The sequence below is a fragment of the Myodes glareolus genome, chromosome 9 (assembly GCF_982192425.1).
Source record: "Myodes glareolus chromosome 9, mMyoGla1.1, whole genome shotgun sequence".
Classification (NCBI taxonomy): Eukaryota; Metazoa; Chordata; class Mammalia; order Rodentia; family Cricetidae; genus Myodes; species Myodes glareolus.
Window position 1 is genome coordinate 91,423,158 of NC_142034.1, and position 19,806 is coordinate 91,442,963.

The 19,806-nt window shown below is 51.0% G+C and overlaps 1 protein-coding gene across 2 annotated transcripts in view; it reads right to left on the reverse strand.

Moving 5' to 3' along the window:
* The window catches only part of Stk10 (serine/threonine kinase 10), a 102,624-nt gene that overhangs the window by 40,577 nt on the left and 42,241 nt on the right, over positions 1 to 19,806 (reverse strand). For both annotated transcript variants that reach the window (XM_085694839.2, XM_048436035.3), the window contains exons 3-6: positions 16,786 to 16,834; positions 13,169 to 13,318; positions 1,633 to 1,705; positions 450 to 644 (exon numbers count right to left, since the gene is read on the reverse strand). In XM_085694839.2, coding sequence (XP_085550965.1) covers positions 450 to 644; positions 1,633 to 1,705; positions 13,169 to 13,318; positions 16,786 to 16,831 — 464 coding nt within the window. In that variant the 5' untranslated portion in view covers positions 16,832 to 16,834. The remainder of the gene's footprint in view (positions 1 to 449; positions 645 to 1,632; positions 1,706 to 13,168; positions 13,319 to 16,785; positions 16,835 to 19,806) is intronic.

A 19,806-nucleotide genomic window follows, 5' to 3' on the forward strand; every position in this document is an offset into this window, starting at 1 on the left:
CACGTGCCCAGGATTTGGTATCGCCCCAAAACAACACTCCCAAGAACAAAGGGACCTCTGTGGCCGAAAAGTGGGGACAGGTTCTACGTGACACCCTTCTCATCATAGAAGTCAAAGGGAACAGAGACTGAACCCAAGTCCCCATTCCTAGCCCCGAATCATGTGACTGCTGGGCTTCTATTTATGTTCTCCGTGTCCTGGAACAAAATGGGATCTCACTCTGGCTAAGTGGCCTCACTCCCACATCTCCTATACAAAGTTCAGGTGAGCAGCTCAGAAAGGCCTGGAGGTGCCCCATCCCCCACCCCAGCTCCGACATCCCCCTGACTTTGGAGTCCGCTGAGCCAAGAGCTAGATACTGCACACCTATACCCCAGTGCTGCACGCCTCAGGTCCCCTTGGAGTGACTTCAGACCCTCTAAAAGTATCCAGCTGTCCCATCTCCTTACCACTTGGAGGGCGTGAGCAACGTGGGAGGGTCCGACTTGGCAATCTTGAGCAGGACCCGCATGGGGTTAAGCTCGTGGTGTGGGGGCTCGATCTGTGCCATCTCGATCAGCGTGATGCCCAAGGACCAAATGTCAGCCTTGTAGTCATAGGGCGCGTCCTTCATGGTCTCACAGAGTACCACCTCAGGGGCCATCCTGAGCCAACCAAGGAACAATAAGGGCTCAGAATCGGGCCCCTGCGAGTGCTGCTTGTAGCCGCAGGGTCTGGAACACCGCCAGCTCCACACTGGAGGTTGGCAGCGTTTGAAGGCAGTAATATGAATTACTGGCATCCGTTTTTCTTCCTCAAGGGTCTTCACCAGCCCCTGCCGCGGCCTGCTGCAGTTTCTGGAACCTACCACTAGGTGGCAGCAGCAATCCAGAACAGAGTCCTGGGGGAAGGGGCGGGTGGGTGAGGGCAGAGGGGGGAAGGTTCCAGCATAAAAACAAGGTGGGACATTTGGGTAAACCGAACAGGACAGCACAGAGAGAAACGGGGAGGATGGGAGCGAAGAGAAAGGAATAATGGGTGGGGTGGGAGAGAAAGAGTTAAGAGTAATAAGCAAGCCAGAAAGGGGCTGAACACCACCGTGAGTGGTAAAAACAGGACACAAAGTAATCAGGTGTGAAACTGAGGAAGAGAGCTGTGGGCTGGGGTGGCGCTCACACACATGTGCGCACTGCACGTGTGGGAGCGTGGGTGCTCGGCGCCACGCATCTGCAGACTGAGGCCAAAGCAAGACTTCGAGTTTTGTAAAAGGAAACATAACAGGTGAGACAGGTCCAGGGAGAGTTCTCGTGAGGACAGGAAGTGAATTTACATCGTTCCTCTGCCCCCACCGTAGCTCAGCACTTGAAACTCAGAACATGCGTAAATCAAACCAAGAACTGAAGTCCTTCTCAGGGACTCAGTTTGGTGTAAACTAATGGGGGGCTTTCCATGTAAGCCCAGTTTATGGATGAGGCTTGGGGAAACTGAGGAACTTGTCCTAAACAGAGAAGTGGAGCCGGACCCACACTGAAGGGCTCACTCGGGGGGCCCTGAACTGGCACCCTGCCCCACAAACAATCCACCCAGATGGACCACGGGGTCAGGCTTGATAGTCAGCCTGTCCATCAATTCCTCAGAGGCCTCACAACTCACCAGTAGGGCGTTCCAATGAAGGAATCTCGCTTCTGCAGAGTTTTCAGGTTCTTGGCAGACACACCGAAATCAGCTACAAGATAAAAACCTCAGATAAGACAGCTGAGGGACTCAACTCCACCCAGGTCCTCCGTGTGGGCTCAGGGATGCTCATGCCAGACTCAGGGATGCACCCTACAGGATGTTTTTTATGCAACAAACGAGAGCGCTAAAATGGAAGTGAGCTTGCTGCTGAGCTGGGCACTCTGACAATAAACCACAAGAGCCTTTGAAAAAGTCAGATTCGTGTGGGGCGGTCGAGTCCTGGAACTCGCTCTGTAGACCAAACTTAAGCTCACAGAGATCTGCCTGCCTCTGCCTTCCAAGTGCTGGGATTACTGGCATGTGCCACCACTTGACTTTTTTTTTTTAAAGATTTATTTATTTATTATGTATACAACATTCTGCCTCCATGTATGCCTGCATGCCAGAAGAGGGCACCAGACCTCATTACAGATGGTTGTGAGCCACCATGTGGTTGCTGGGAATTGAACTCAGGACCTCTGGAAAAGCAGTCCATGCTCTTAACCACTGAGCCATCTCTCCAGCCCCACTTGACTTTTTTGTTTTTTCTTAGCTTTTTCAAGAGGGATTTAAAGATGGTGTAACACACACACACACACACACACACACACACACACACACAATAAGGTAGGAAAGTTAAGAGGTAAAACATCCCAATGGTGTTGAATGCTTGTAATCCCAGCACTTGGGAGACCAACAGGAGGAGTGAGAGTTCGAGACACACACACACACACACACACACACATTAAAAAAAAAAACGCTACACAAAGTACTTTCCTAGCAAGCACAGCACTATGGATCTGTTCCCCAGAGCAGCCATTTTAAATATCACGAAGAACGCTTCACATAAAGTACTTTATTTACACACTTATCGGTACGTTATTAATATTATCAGGTTAACGGAGCAAAGAAGGTTGCACAGTCATCCGTGCTGCACGGACACAACCGTGCTCGCCCCAGAAGGGCAAATACACACTGAACAGCCTTGGAGGAAACAGGACAGGATGCTTCACTGGTGTGGGTGGTTAGACCGGACACGGCGCCTTCCACTTGCTCGATTAGGAAAACTTTGCTATGATAAATACGTACGATTTTCAGGACTAAGAAGAATAAATCAGTAAGATTTCTCTTTAAACACACCCAATACATCAGCATGCCTTCCCACACCCAGGATGAAGAGAAGGATCTAGAAGGGGAAGCGTCTTCCAGGCACCTGCCTTAGAGGCCACATTTCCTGGTGGCCAAGCTGCGCTCTGGAGATGGCACTTGGCTGGAGGATGGTGACTTATCCTAAGACCTCCACGGAGCTTCCACCAGACTCACAGCTTCAAACCAGAGGGGAGCCCAGGTAGAGCGGGGTGCCGGCTCCTCTTGGCTGGGTTCCTTCAAGACTCCCCAGGCACCTTCAGGAGCCAGGCTGGCTGGAGAAGAATCACAGTGAACACAGAGGCAAACCCAGCCCTGGCCTATACCAGGCTCAGTCAGGGAAACAGAGCCGCCAATCAATAGAAGCTTTTTCACCTGAAGGGAGGGAGGTAAAAGAGGGAGTGGGGACATAGGAGTGTCAGTAGGGTATGACCTGGGAAGCAGTCGGGGAGCGAGGGAAGGAAAGGTCACCTAGAGGAGGCACAGGTGAGTGTCCGAGGCACCCATTCATTTAAGACCAACACATAGAGCATCCTAATGTGCCAGGTGCCATCCCAGTGCTGAGATGGCCTTCCCGCCAGGCCACTTGTGCAGAGTGTCACTCCAGTGTGACACACTCGACCAGTCTGGTGGAATTCCTGGGAGCACAATTGGAGGACAGTACTTTGTGGGGCAGGATTAGAGAGGACACAATTGAAGGCAGGAATCCTGGGGCAACAGTTGGGGGACAGGATTCTCACTGATGAGGGACGGCAAAGGTCAAGTGCTGGGCACTAGGGCCATTGGGGACCTTTGGTCAAGATCTGAGGGAGACATTTCTGAGGCAGAACTGAAAAGCAGGGGAAGCTTCAGGGACACGAGGAGAGAGAGGAGAACCCTTCTGAACCATCTGGTGGGAATCCCTCACCAGTGGCCAAACAAGAACATTCCAGCACAGCTAACTCGTTGTTCAAGGACTTCCTCCGCTGCCAACCTAAACAGGCAGTTCCCTAGGGATCTCACCAGGAGGCACATGTACAGAGAAAGTGCACAACCAACCCCCTAGTATAGCCTTGACGGCGCCTCGTTTGGCCTTATCCGGTTCTATGCCCATCCAAGGTATCTCCAGAGCTACCACGTGCTGGTGCGCTTTATGTCAACTTGACACAGCAAGAGTCATCTTGGAGAGACCTCAGTTGAAAAAAAAATGCCTTCATTCAGATTGCCTGTGGGGAAGTCTGTAGAGCATTTATTATTATTATTATTATTATTATTATTAATGGTCGATATGGGGGGCTGGCCCATGGATGGGGTGTCACCCCTCGGCTGGTGATCCTGGGTTCTATAAGAAAGCGGACTGGACAAGCCATGATGAACAAGCCAGTGAGCAGCCCTCCTCCACGGCCTCTGCATCCGTTCCTACCTCTAGGCTCCTGCCCTGACTTCTCTGGATGATGGACTACGAGTTGTAAGAAGAAATCAATGCCCTGACCCCCAAGGTGCTTGGTCATGGCGTTTCATCACAGCAACAGAACCCTAAGGCGCACCACACAGATCTCTCTCAGCGAGAGAGAGAAGGAAGTTTCTTTTTCTCAGCAACCTTTTGAGGTGTATCCTCAGTCACCAAAGAAGGGTGCACACTGCCGATTCTAAGATAGTTAATTGCTTCCTCTCCCTGGAGGAGCCATGCCTATACTTGGGGGTATGTATGTCTTACTGAAGGTGAAAAGCCCACACCCATACTCCCCTACTTCAGGGTGTATCTTAACTTTCTTAGAACACTGGTGTCTGCGTGTCTGTGTGAGTTCTCGAGCACTCCACATGTAGAGGTCAGAGGGCAACTTGTAAGAGTCGGGGCTCTTCTTCCACCACGTGAATTCAAGGAATGGAACTCTGGTCGTCAGGGTTGACAGCAACACACACAAGCTCGCACGCACGCACGCACACACGCTCAGCCAATCCTCTTCTACGCATCTCCGTTCTCTCGCCTCTCACGCCGACGTCACTCCAGGCAGTCTTTATAATCACAGACTACCGTAAAGACGCATTAGTCCTGAGATCCTTTCCCTCACTGAAGCCATGAACCCCAGTTTGTCCTGAGTCAAGGTCCCTAACGGTGTAGGGGACTCTCCGGGCTATAGAGAGGAAGTGGAACGGAGCCGTCTGTCCTCTTCCCACTTTTTTCCAGGCATTAGGAACAAGCAGGAGCTCGTTGGGGCTGCGAAGTGGAAGAGCTAGGTGGAGGGCCACGAGGGACAGGATAATGTCGTCGTGTTCACCCCCCACCCCGTGACACAGGGATGCTGACCCTTGATTCTTTAGAGCTCATCTGGGGGCTGACCCAAGGTTAAATTGACACATCTGCAAAATGACTCTGCTCCCACCCTAGGTCATCATGATGGCTTCATACAGAAGCCCAAGGAAAGGCCCACCCTGAGAACCCGAGGCCTCCTGGGAGTGGCCATGAAGCAGCTCTTGGCCTGGGCAATGCAGACTGGATTGCACTGCTCTTGCTCTCTCTGTCTCTCTGTCTCTGCCTCTCTGTCTCTCTCTCTCTGTCTCTGTCTCTCTCTGTCTCTCTCTCTCTCTGTTGACCAGAGAGAGGGGCTTGTTGGTTGTCTCCTCCCAGAGCAGAATTGGGGCTGCTTAGCTTGGACAGCGGTCCCTCAAAGGTTCCCTGTAAGAATGGGGACTGGGCTTTCCTTCCTGCTGGGTCAGCCTGGGTACTGTTTCCCCACAAACATTTCTTGGGGTGAAGATTCCAGAAACTGGCTGTTCGACTCCCACCCCCCTGGGCCTTGCCACACCTTCTTCAAGAGAGAAGGGGAAATGGGAAACCATTCACTTCCACAATGACAAGCGGGCCCAGGGCCCTCCCGGAAGTAGGCACCAAGTCAATTTAGAGTAGTTGTTACTTCTTCCTCTTCACAGAGGGGCCTAGTGTGTATGTGGGGGGGGGGGTAGGTGGCTGCTCCTGGAGCCCAGCGCGTCAGGCTTCTCCTGGACTGGACACTGATGGGGGGGGGTGACCTATGCTCCCTGGTTGGAGTTCATGAGGGAATCCCCTGAGGGGGTGGGGAACATCTTGGGTTAAATCACAGGCGTTTTGGACTCACCTCTTCTCACAACAGCATGGTTCTCTCTACATTTCTGAGTAAGTGAGATACAAGTCAGCAGGGTCACAGATTCCCTGATAGACTGTAACTCAGGGACTCTTTGCCCTGACCACACATCTGGAGCAAGAAAGCCAAGAGAACGTGGAACAGGCTCACAGTCACAGCCAAAGGAGCACAGTCATGGCCAGGGGAGCACAGTCACAGCTAGGAAGCACGGTCACAGCTAAGGGAGCACAGTCACAGTCAGGGAGGCATAGTCACAGCCAGGAGAGCACAGTCACAGCTAAGGGAAGCATAGTCACAGCCGGGAGAGCACAGTCACAGCTAAGGGAGCACAGTCACAGCTAAGGGAGCACAGTCACAGTCAGAGGAGCACAGTCACAGCCAGGGAAGCATAGTCACAGCTGAGGGAGCACAGTGACATCTAAGGGAGCACATAAACTTGCTGGAAAGTCTTTGCTTATGAACCCCCCCAACACACACACACACACACACACACACAGAGTTTTAGTTACGTGCTGTCAATACCAGTCTAGAACTATTACATGGGACATTTTAGAAGTAAATCATAAGTATTTGGGGAGGAAGGGGTTCGAGACAGGGTTTCTCTGTGTAACAGCCCTGGCTGTCCTGGAACTAGCTCTTGTAGACCAGGCTGGTCTCAAACTCACAAAGATCCACCTGTCTCTGCCTCACGAATGCTGAGATTAAAGGCATGTGCCTCCACCGCTCAGTAAGTCATAAATCTTAAATAACACTCATTATATTACATTACATAATTATGGTTCTATTTTACCACTAAATATTGTTCTTAATCTCTTATGTGCCTAATTTATAAACTAAACATTGTCACGGTACATGACTAGGAAAAACATACCATGTAGAGGGTCCTGAACCCTCTGCACTGTCAGGCACTCACCGTGGGTCTTGGATTGTCTCCCCATGGAGAACCAGGGATACTGGATGTATGGCTTTTTTATTTTATTTTTTATGCATGAATGTTTGCCTGCATGTATGTATGTATGTATGTATGTATGTATGTATGTATGTGCAACACTGCATGCCTGGTGCCTCCGGAGTGAGAGGAGGACCCCCCCTGGAACTGGAGTTACAGGTGCCTGGGAAATGAGCCCAGGTCTTCTGCAAGAGTAGTAAGTATCCTTAACTATTGAGCCCAAATTTTTTTTCTTAGGATGTGAGGGGAGTATAAGTGTCATGGTGTGCATGTGGAGATGAGAAGACAAACGTGCCGGGGACAGTTCTCTCTTTCCACCACGTAGGTCCTGGGGAGAGAACTCAGATCACCGGGGTAGGCAGCAGACGCTTCTGCCAGCAAGCCATCTCAGAGGCCCTGCCGTATGCTTTCGGCGACAATCCTGGTTCTGGCTACAGATGTCTACAAACAGATCTAGAGTACAGACAGATATCTGTTTCTAGAAGCATCTCTCAGAAGACTGACAAACTGAAAGTACCTGAACTCACTACCGGAGTCTGGAGGCAAGCGGTTAAGTTACCCTGCTCCTCAGCTATGAAATGGCATACAGCCCTAGAAAGGAAGCCAGGCTGCAGCTTACCTGTAACACTCTGAGACAGACCGCACACACACGATTCCAGCTGATGTGAAGAATGTGTGTACACTACGTGTACCAGCCTCCTCAAACCCACAGTGGTCACCCCCCTAGAGGTGGGGTTTGGGTGGGGGCAGAGCACAGAGGTCCTTAATCTAGTTAGTCTTTCTCTTTATATAACTTTATTCTTTAAAACATCTTTAATGGAGCGCACTGGTTTCACGGTTTAGAAAACAGAAACATATCTAGCATACTATGGGGGGGTTCTCTTATGTAAAACACAGGATGTGGTGAAGGACTTTGCGCTTTGCTGCAGGGTGTACATGGTGGGAGCAGAAGGGAGGAGCTGGGCATGTGTGAGCTAAATGGGACCTCACAGCCCAGCAACTCCCCAGGAGTCAGGAGCTGGCATGCTCCTCCTGGAATGACTGGCTGGCTGGAAACACGATATGACACATTTAATATCCAGCCTAGAGCTAGCACAGGTAACCTGGTTTGCATGTGTATGAAGTAATGATGTCTGTAGCAGCGCTTGAGGATGTGGCGAATAGGCGGATACTGTTTGACTCTAAAGAGCAGACAAGAACTTCCTGTCAAGCACAGAAAGACAAAATCTGTGAGGTCCTACTTCTATGAGGCTCTCCCAGAAGTAGGGTGTGGTGGGGGGAGTCATGAGGGAGGAGGGTGGAATAGGGAGCTGGAAGAGGAGGGGTGAGTAGGGTGGGGTGGGAGGAGTCAGAAGGGAGAAGGGGTGAGGGTGGGTACATGGTGGAGCACTAAAGCTCTAAAGCAGGGACTACGGTTGACAATAACTGACTGTCACAAAATCAGATCAATTTAAAATGCTCTCCTAAGAAACACTGAGCAGCTGAGGTGATGGCCATGGCAGCTGCTGTCTGACCACGTCATCCTGCATTCCATAAGTGTGTATATTTCTTGTGTTTCAGCAAAACAAAAAAAAATTTTAAAAGTCTAGGGCAAGGGATACAGCTAAGTAAAAGTGCTTCCCTCTACCCAGCATGCCCCAGGCTTGAGCCCCAGCACCACACATACACACACACACACGCACGCACACACAAAACTGAACAAAGACACACAGACATTAGTTTCTCCTGAATTCACACATAGGTCATTTCTGAAGGCTCCCCTCCCTATGGCTCCACCCCTATCTCTTTCCTTAAGCCCTCACTAAGTAGCCCTGGCTGGCCTGTTACTTGCTGAGTAGACCAGGCTAGCTTCTAACACTGCCTGCCTCTACTCTACCTCCTGAGTGTTGGGATTAAAGGCACTACTCCCACACACTTGAAGTACTTTTTATACATGTATAAATATTATCTTCTCTTGAGGATTAAAACATTTCATGCACACACATAAAAACAGTTAAACTCAAATGTCTGAAGATACATTTGACCCCAGGTGATCAACACAGGCACAAGACACAACGGCTTCCCATCAGAAACCAGAAAGTGTGGAGAGAATTAGGTGCCTGGTGGGGGTGAGGGTGGCACCATTACAACCTCCACACAGTCACCTGGAGTCCGAGGGCTCCCACCACACTGCATGGTGAAAACTGTCCCATCCAAAACACCACATGACAGTAGCCAGCCCTCTCATGGGGCTGAGAGGGAAGCAAGCCTAGAGAAACAAGGCCGTAACCTGCTGAACCAGGGGAGAGACAAGTGCTCCCAAGGGCCTCCTTCCTCTGGATTACGGAGAGGGTAGCAGCAGACAGTGGCCTGGCTCGGTTCACGGGCAGGAGGTGTCTCCCAATTACAGGATGGTTTGCCCTCCTGGGGGTGTTATGGGAGCAACAGTACCAGGCAGGGAGGTGACAAGATGCTAACGTGACCGATCACAGGCACACTGCGTCACTCCTCTGGGCCTCAATCTGCTAATGACGCCTTTATTATCCTGCCATGAAACCGGAAGGGCTACTCTACTGTGACAAGTCTTCTGTTTTATTTGCTGTAGGTTTGAGGGCAACTACATGTGACCTCTTAATGAAGCCTGTTTGGTCACAGGCTCCCCATTATCTTCAGCTCCTTACTGTTGCCTTCTCTGCCTCTCTCCTCCCTACATCACCCCATCCTCAACTGCAAACACAGTCTTCTTGCTTCCTGCTCGGTGCCCTCATGACTCCTACAGGCTGAGATTGCTTCTCTGGCCAAATCCTCTTTCCTCTGGAAAGGCCATCTTGCCCACCATACTAACACTGAATGGAAGGAGAACTCCCTTAGTGCCCCCTGGTCCCTCCCTCCATGTCAGAGACTAACTGGAAGCTGAGTTACCAGGTCTTCAACCCTGGCCCACAGCGCGGCAGCTACTGTGCCCCTTAACTGCAGTTCAGCGTTCTGTAGTTTCAGCTTGTTACTTATGGTCAACCTGAAACATTATCAACCTTGGGGGGGGAGGGAAGGAAGGAAAAGATCATGTGCTGACTAGTTTTATGTCAACTTGGCACAAACTAGAGTTATCTGAAAGGAGGGAACCTCAGTTGAGAAAATGTCTCCATAAAACCAGGCTGTAGGACTGGGCAGGGCGCACACCTTTAATCTCAGCACTGGGGAGGCAGAGGCAGGTGTATCTCTTGAGTTCGAGGCCAGCCTGGTCATATTTCCTGAATTAGTGATGGATAGGGAACAGCCCAGCCCACTGTCAACAGGGCCATCCCTGGGTTGTTGGTCCTGGGTGCTCTAAGAAAGCGGGCTGAACAAGACATGAGGAACAAGACAGTAAGCAGCCCCCGTCTACCACCTCGGCATCAGCTCCTGCCTCCAGGATCCTACCCTGTCTGGGTTCCTGCCCTGACTTCCTTCAGTGACAAACAGTGCTGTGGAAGTCAGATGAACCCTTTTCTCCCCAAGTTGCTTTGGTCATGTTTCATCAGAGCAGTAGTAACCCTGACTAGGACAGACGACATTCATGTAACCTTTGTTACAATAGCCCTGTGGCAACCCCTTGTTGTGGACGTCCAGTCTAATTCATGAATGAAACTTTGCTACACACACAGGGGTGTGTGTGTAGGAGAAACCTAGTCTACAGAAGGTTTGGGGCTATCTGGGGTTCTGGGCATCCCCTTAGGAGCTTGGGTGTATTCTTGTGGAAAAGTGGGGGGAGGATATTAGGTGGTAAAGACTCAGGACCCCAATCTCCTGGAGCAGGAGTCGGGGTGCTTGGCTGAGGTAAAGAAGGGCATGAGAGGCAGGTGACTGGCTCCCAGCTGGGCTACTAGGCAGGCCTCTGGCATAGCAGGGAGCCTCTCTGAGTCAGGACCCTTATGAAACCAGATTGAAGGAGTGATAGCAATGATGGATAAGACCGTTATCAACTTCAACTGCTCTAGGCTCGGGTTGAACACCTAGACTTCTGCCCGGCACTTGAAAGACCTTGGAAGCTGTAGGATTCACCTCGTCTTCCCGAAGGAGCACCGGGGTAAGGCATGCAGGGACTTGGGGAGTGGAGACCCTCATCTCACGGCTGTCACCAGGACAGAGGTCACGTTTGCTGGTGCTCTCAGCTGTGCAGGGCCGACAGGGTGGAATGCACTGTCACCCCCACCCCCAGACTATAAGGTAGCATGACTGTAGGAAACCAGGCTCAAAAGGAGTAGGTAGGTGACCTGCCTCTTTGGGGACAATGCAGATCCTTTAGTTCCAGAGGCCACACCCTGCCAATACCGCAACACCCTACAGCTGCAGGTTTTCTCTCGGCACAGACACAATCCAAATGTCAGTCAAGAATGGGGCAGCTGGAGCCATGCTGGACTTGACAACAGAGAGAAGCCCAGGGGAAGGAAACCCAAGACGGTCGCACCCCAAGGTAGGAGCAGGTGCCAAGCACCTGCCCAATAGACAGTGCTGTCCCTTAACCTTACAGTCACCATAGCCCGTCAAGGAGGTCCCACTGTTTATACCCACACTGCTAATAAACGCTGGGTTCTTAACGGCTAATACTCATCTTTGGACCGCGTGACGGAAGTGGCAGAGCCAGGATTCGAACCAGGTTCGTCTGAGTCTGGCTACCCCACTTTGCAACCCTATTCTTCTCGTATATGGCACATAGTACAGGTGTCATCTCCTACACCCTTCCCTGGGAGAAAGCCGAGCCAAGCAATTCTCCAGAAGCTACTATACAGAGGGGCTGAGAGGGGCCCCCAAAGAATTCTAAGTCTGTGGACCTGGCTTTGTTCTTGTTAGATGTGTGTCCCAGGACTGACCTTCCCCTCGCTGAGCCCTCTACCACACGCTTCAGAGCACACCTCTGACTGACTATGCCCATTCTGTTCCCACCCTCACATTACCGCTGCAGTTCTCACAGGGGCTCCATGCTTCTTCTTCTTTTTTTTAAAGACGTATTTATTTATTATGTATAGAGTGTTCTGCCTGCTAGTGTTCTGACACGTCAGAAGATGGGACCAGATCTCATTACAAGTGGTTGTGAGTTGCGGGGAGCTGAACTCAGGACCTCTGGAAGAGCAGTCAGTGCTCTTAACTGCTGAGCCATCTTTCCAGCCCAGTACTGCTTCTTACATATCCCTAACACACCTAGGCACCCCCCAGAAAAAGTACAAAGGCTGACACTTCTATGCTGGAAGGACAAGATTGAGAGTGGGGAATGGAGCAATGAATAAGACATTACTAGGCAGTGGAGCTGGATGCTATCACATGAGTCAGAACAGGGGTGCCACCCCCACTCTCCACCTGCACCCCGCGTCCAGCAGTCACTAGGAGGCATGCACAGGTTCTGATGGGCGCCTCGGACCAACGTGGTAGACGTGAGCAGATAAAGAGGTCAGAGGTGCTTCCGGGCTATCTCATCTGACCCGTGCTGTGCAAATGCTGTGCCTGTGGACTGTGTGATAAGCATGTGCTGTCCATCGAATGGCAGAATTACAGGCGTGTTACTTAATGGTGCTGCAGGGAAGATAAGTGCTCAGAGCCACACCTCTGGGGAATGACAATGGGAAACAGTGGGAGCAGAGGGTGCACACGTGGTGTTTGGCTAAAAGCTCAAGAAGGTGTGGTGGCGCACACCTTTGGTCCCAGCACTCGGGGAGGCAGGGGCAGGTGGATCTCTGCGAAGTTCAAGGTCAGCCTGGTCTACAGAGCGAGTTCCAGGACTGTGAGGGCTACACAGAGAAACCTTGTCTCAAAAAAAACAAAACCAACATCAATTCTGATACTCAGTTTACCTTCCATCACACTCACGGGTACATCCGTGGATTGGACCAATAATGTACTGAAAATATTCAGGGGAAACTGGTGGCTCAGTGGGTAAAATGTTTAGATACAGGATCTTCCCCATTTGAGTTTGTCAAACTGGAAGCTAGGGCCAAGCTCTGGCATCATGGGCTAGTGCATATACCACACGGTGCTTGTCAGCATCCCCGGCCTCGGCTCACAAGGTTCAAGCAACACCTTCACCCCCATTTTCTCTGTGATGCCAAATGTTCCCTGACCCCGGTTGAAAAACACTAGAATAACCTGTGGTCCGAGGATGCAGGGAAGAACCGTGGGACCCCGGAGGCTGCAGGGGTGCCTGTGGGAGTGAGGAGCCCATACTCAGTACCAGGCCTAGGGCCCTTCCTGCTGCAAAGGCCAGGTGACCCCACCGGCAAGGACTGCAGTTAGACACCTCTTGCCCCGCCCCTCAAGCCCTTCTTACCCAGCCTGATGTCCCCCTCAAGGGTCATCAGCACATTGCCGGCTTTCAGGTCGCGGTGGATGATCCTCTTGCCATGCAGGAAGTTGAGCGCCTCCAGCATCTGGCGGCAGACGACCTGAATCTGGGGCTCGGTGAGGCCTCGGTCTAGCTCTGGGAAAGAGAAGCACTCTTGTCACTGAGTGGCACTCGCCGGGCCAGCACCAGGCTCTTTCTCAGATGCTATCTGACCTTACGCCGCCAGGCCAGCAGTGGGGAGCATCACCTATCCCCACAACGCTTCCATGGGGCCAACACCGCTGTTCTCCCCAGGGCACAGAAGTGGCCACCAAGGATCAGAGGTCACTTGCTGAAGGACACTTTGGAGACCCAAAGCTTCAGAATTTGGGTTCACGGAGAGCACACGGAGATGCAAAGTATATACGGCAGGGCTCGGGTGCCTTGGTTCATCTTGCTGTGGCAATTGATATAGAAGGGGCTCATACTTTGCACGCTGTAAGTCCCAACAGCATGACATCACTTATGAGGTCCTCGTGCTGTGCCGCATGGCAAGACAGCAAGTGTGCCACTCGTACCACCATGGGGGCTGCCTCCCAACCTCATCCAACCCTAACTCCCTCCCAGAGGCCCGCCTCCAAACTCCATTTGTGGGTGAATTGGAGGGTTAAGTTTGCAGCACATGGGTTTGGGGGCACATGTTCAAGCCACAGCACAGAGTGGGTGCTTCTCAGGGGTCAGGGCTTGGTGTGGATGCAGAGTGATGCTTAGGGCAGGGTGGGGATGGATGGGAGCCCCAGAGGCAGGAGTGTATGACCGTGGAACACAGGCAGCCCAGGCCAAGGAGCCAGAAGAAGCAAAGACTTGGAGGCTGCCATGGTGGGTGGGAGCATCAGGAGATGTAGTAGGGGCAGAGTCACCAGGTCAGTCACCAGGAGTCTTCTGCATGTTAGCTGGGGACTCTCCCCACTATACAGTGTCTGGAGACAGAGCTCACCTCTAAGGTTCAAGGATTAATAGGTCTGAGGAGGTGAGGAACAGGAAGAACATTCTAGAAAAGGAAATAAATGGTTGTGCCGAAGACACGGTATAGCATGACTATCAAGTCAGGATATATGTCAGGGAAGGTGGCAGAGGCTGGAGACCAGTGGGGCCTGACAGAACAGGACTGTGTGTCCTTTCTGATGGTGGCTGCATGTAACTGGGTATTCAATCTGAAATCTATAGGTGGGTCTGGGTAGCCAGGCATGCCATTGGGTTTGCACTTAAAAGTGTCCCTCCTGGTGATGGATGGCGATACAGACGGAGTCCCACATTGGAGCACCGGACTGAGCCCCCCAAGGTCCAAATCAGGAGCAGAAGAGGAAGAAAATGACGAAGGACTGCGAGGGATGCTATCGCCCACTGATACAAGGGGTTGGATCTAATGAGAGTTTACCAAGGGCAGTTGGACTGCGACTGAACGAGCACGTGATCCAACCAGATTCTCTGAATGTGGCCGGATTCTCTGAATGTGGCTGACCCGGAGTCTTTCTGAGAAGCCATTGACAATGAAACTGGGACTAGTTTCCTCTGCATATACTGGATTTTTGGGATCCAGTCTGTTTGGATACTCACCTTCCTGGACCTGGAGGGAGGGGGGACGAACTTGAACTTCCCACAGGGCTTGAAACCCTGACTGCCCTTAGGGACAAAGAGGGAGGAGGAGAGGAAGGGGGGGGAGTGGGAGGGTGTTGGGAAGAGGGGCGTAAATGGAATCTTTTATAATTTAATAAAATTACTTAAAAAAAAAAAAGTGTCCCTCTAGGGGCTGGAGTGACGGCACACAGACGTAATTCTAGCTTTGGAGGTGGAAGCAGGAGCATCAGAATTAGTTAAGAAGTCAGCACACAGACCATACATATACACAATCCACATACATGTATGTATACACACACACACATACACACACACACACACACACACACACACACAAATAAACAGAGGCCTTATTTTCAGATTTATAACCAAAGATTAATGAGATGCATCTTGGGCACGCAGAGACTGATCACAAAGCACTCCAGTTTAGGGTAAGGCTTGATATTGTCCCCCAAAGGCCCATGTGCTGGTCTCTGGTGTGGGGGTGTGCAAGTGGTAGAGCCTTTATGAGGTAATTATGTAAACGGAGCCCCACCGCCAGAAGGAATAAGTCTGGCCTCAGATAGTACTTGCAGGACCCAGGCGTTATAAAAAGAGGAAGGGGCTAGCCATGGTGGCACATACTTTAATCCCAGCGCTCTTGAGACAGAGGCAGGAAAATCTCTGTAAGTTCAAAGTCAACCGGGTCTACATAGTGAGTTCCAGGCCAGCTAGGACTACATAGTGAGACCCTGTCTCAAACAAACAAGTCAACAGACAGACAGACAGACAAACAGACAGACAGACAGACAAAACAAGCAAAGCTTCCCCCTTAAGCTGACTTTCTGTCTTGCCATACTATCTTTTATATGCTCTCTCCCCATTGTGGCCCCAGTCATCATAAGGCCCTTAGAAAGCCCCCCACCGATAGTGAACTTTCAACTTCCAAAACACTTCTTTATAAGCACCCAGTCTCAGGTATTTTATTGGAGCAGTAGGAAAAAAAAGAAACTAAGATACAATACTTTATTAGCATTGATATCAACTAGCTTTTGCCAAGGACACTGAGACCTGATAACCCTCCTCCTGAGCCCTTATAAAATACATGGGCACTTTAATGAATGTGTCCCCGAAAGCCCGAGCGCAGGGCTGCTAGGAGATCACTGTCTCTCCTCTAAAAAATGGGCTAGTCCTGTTGTGAGGGTCGGCCTGTCCTCATGGAAGTGGATTCCCGATGATGCCCTTTGTCTGTTTCTCTCACACTCTTCCTTCAATGTGGGATGCTTGCCAGGTACTGATGCCTTGCTTTTGGACTTCCCAGTCTCAGAAGCATGAGCCAAATCACCATCTGTTCTTTTTTGTTTGTTTGTTTGCTTGCTTTGTTGTTCAAGACAGGGTTTCTCTGTGTAGCCCTGGCTGTCCTAGAACTCACTCTGTAGACCAGGCTGGCCTTGAACTCACAGAGATCCACTTGCCTCTGCCTCCCCAGTGCTGGGATTAATGGTGTGTTTCACCATTGCCCAGCAATTTCTGTTCTTTATAACTCATCCAGCTCCATGTGTTCTGTGATAGCACCAGTAACAGATTAAGACACTTGGGTGGGTATCCCACTCAGTGCATGTGGAAGGCATAATCCATTCTTTTTGTTTTGTTTTGTTTTTGTTTTTTTGTTTTCCGAGACAGGGTTTCTCTGTATAACAGCCCTGGCTGTCCTGGAACTCCCTTTGTAGACCAGGCTGGCTTCGAACTCACAGAGAAATGCTTGCCTCTGCCTACCAAGTACAGGGATTAAAAGCATGCACCACTACTTCCCAGCTGTGATGTCATACAATTTTACGATTAAGAAGGTCAAAAGGGTAATCAGTCAATATAAAGACACAGGAAGTGCTAATTCTCCTTTGGGAGCAGGGAGCTAGAGGGGAAGGAGGGACTAGTCAGAGCTGGCTAGGAGTCCATACAGGATTCAGGGCGGGTCTTGCATTACTAGTGGCTAAAGAAAGACTTACCCAGCATGATGGCATCCACAGCTCCCCCAGGGCAGAACTCAATCATGATCTGCAGGAAACAAAGCAGAGCAGTGATCAGGGGCCATGGCCAGGGACGTATCCATCTGCCCGTTCCCTCCCTACCGTTTCCACCCCAACAGGAGTCTCTGATACCCAAAGAGGATGTACAGGTGCTTTTATCTTTCCAGAAAAGGAAAACCAGGTTGCCACAAAACCCAAAGCTTCAGCACCAGGCCTAATGCCCCGCATGTTCCTCCAGCCACCTAGAATCAACCCTGCTTTCTACATCATCATACTTTCTCTGCCCTGAAGCCAAGAGTCTCAGAGAACCTCCTTACCAAATCTGGAGTGGCCACAGCCTCACAGAACCCTACGCCAAAGCCATCTGTCGGAGCTCTACCCTAGCTGACTCAGGCCATCAGAATATCAGGGCTTGGGGCAGGGGGATCCGCCCAGATGTACAGCCACAGGCCCAGAAATAAGTGTGTTCCACAAAGACAGGTGGCAGATGCTAGGCTGAACAGCAGGTTTTCTACACCGCCTCCCCTCCCAGGACATTTGCCCATCCATCCACCCAGCTATCCATCCATCCATCCACTCACCCATCCATCCATCACATCACTTACCCATCCATCTAACCATCAATCCACCCATCCACGCATCCACCCAGTCAGACAGTCAGACAGCCAGTCGGCAAGCACACAGACCTAACTACACACCTAACGGATGGCAGGCCAGAGGAAAACCAGCAGCAGCTAGTGCAGGGGACTGAAGGACAGTGCACAGTGATGTCTTCCTGGCTCTTCCTGAAGCACTCTGAGCAGACCTTTGTCATCTCCCCTGAGTGGAGACACCATCATTGTGGACACCTATGGCTACCTTCCTGCTCCAGTCTCTGTGGCGTGCTCTGCAGGGGCAGAGTCAGGATTGTGGGCCACCAAGGAAGCTGGGTCTCTCTAAACAGGAAGGCCACATTCATCCATGACCAGGGGGCCCCCACCAGCCCTCCAACACAGATGGAGAAGGCACGTCAGGAGGACGATGGGTCCCAGTCTGGCCTTCTAGAGCAGTGGTTCCCAACCTTCCTAATGCTGTGGTCCTTTAATACAGTTCCTCATGTTGTGGTGATCCCCAGCCATAAAATTATTTTTATTGCTACTTCATAACTGTATTTTTGCTACTCTTATGAATTGCACTATAAACATCTGTGTTTTTTAATGGTCTTAGGTGACCCCTATGAAAGGATCTTTTGACTTCTAAAGCATTGTGACCCACAGGTTGAGAACTGCTGTTCTAGAGGCTTCTAGGTAATGCGAAGATGAGGATGGAATGAGAAAGGGCTTTGGAGACAGCCACAGCTGGGCCCACACCCCAAGCCCATATCACCTTAGGGTGCCTTCGACTATCTGGATCATTCCCTTAGCTCTAAAAGGGACTGTTGGGTTCTTCCCCCAACTGTGGCCAGCCACTGGGCTGATGAGTGATGAGCCAGGTCAGAACCCACAGAAGGTCAGTGGACTGCAATGAAGGGTGAACGGTCCTGGAAAGTCAAGTGGAACGTGGGTTGGGCGAGCAACATGAGAGGAGCAACAGGTTTTAGACAGTCCCGACCCTGTCAACCCCACCACAAGCCATAGAGAAAACTGCCAGGGAGAGAGGTCACTTGTCTCTTTGCACACCTGCCCACAGGAAGGAAGGACATGGCTCAGAGTCAGCTAGGTCACTTTGACCATCCATCAACATTAAGCTGATCTCGGCTTCCATAAGACTCTCTCTAATCTGACAACAATGCCTCCGGGAAGTATTCAGTTGCAGATACCAGGGAAGGAAAACCACCACCACTCAATCACCCACCCACCCACCCATCTACCCACCCACTCACCCACTCACTCACCCACCCATTCACCCATCCACCTACCCACTTACCCAGCCAACCACCCACTCACTCAATCACCCACCCATTTGGTATGGGAGAATGGTCTGTATTCTGTCAATTATATTTTCAATAAATGCTGATTGGTCAGTAGCAAGGCAGGAAGTAGAGGCGGGACAACCAGACAGGAAGTAGAGGCGGGTCAATGAGAACAGGAGTATTCTGGGAAGAAGGAAGCTTTTTCTGCAGTTGTGAGCCCGCCACAGAAGAAGCAAGATGTGACTGCCTTGCTGAAAAAGGCACTGAGCCATGTGGCTAACATAGACAAGAATAATGGACTAATATAAGTTATAAGAGTTAATAAGAAGCCTGAGCTAATGGGCCAATCAGTTTATAGTTAATGTCGACCTCTGTGTGATTTCTTTGGGACTTAACAATTGAAGGAACCAGGCAGAACAGAAAACGCAGTCAACACCCATTCACCCATCCACCCACCCACTCACCCACCCATCCACCCACCCACTCACCCACCCATCCACCCACCCACTCAATCTCCTAGGCAGCAGAAAATTGCAGGCGGACTTTTCAGCGTTGCAAAGCACCCTGCCTGTAACCCTCCCCACCTCCACAAGAGACCCAGGGCCTCTGTCAACCACTGGGAAAATCAACCATAGAGCAATGGTGGGAAAGATACACATCCTTGTCACTATGCAGGGACAGTAGATGAGATGGTCAGGTGGCTGGCACACTCTGCCCTCTCAGGAACACCAAGTTGATTCCCCCCCCCCCCGTTGGGGCTCAGCCAATATAAGCTGCTATTGTGACTCCTGTATGGGGCTTGGGATCTGTTTTATTCTGTTTTCAGACATGGTCTCACCTATACACTTCTGACTGATCTGGAACTCACTCTGTAGACCAGACTGGCTTTGCACTCACAGTGATTCACCTGCCTCTGCCTCCCAAGTGCTGGGATAAAAGGCATTCGCCACCAAGCCCAGCTGTGTCTGTTGAGACTCCATGAAAGCTACATGTGGTATATGTCAAGTTGTCGCTTGATACAATCACACTGGAAATCACATGGCAAGAGGGTCTCGGTGAGAGACTTCTGGATCATGTGGCCTGTGGACATGTCTGTGGAGGGTTGTCTT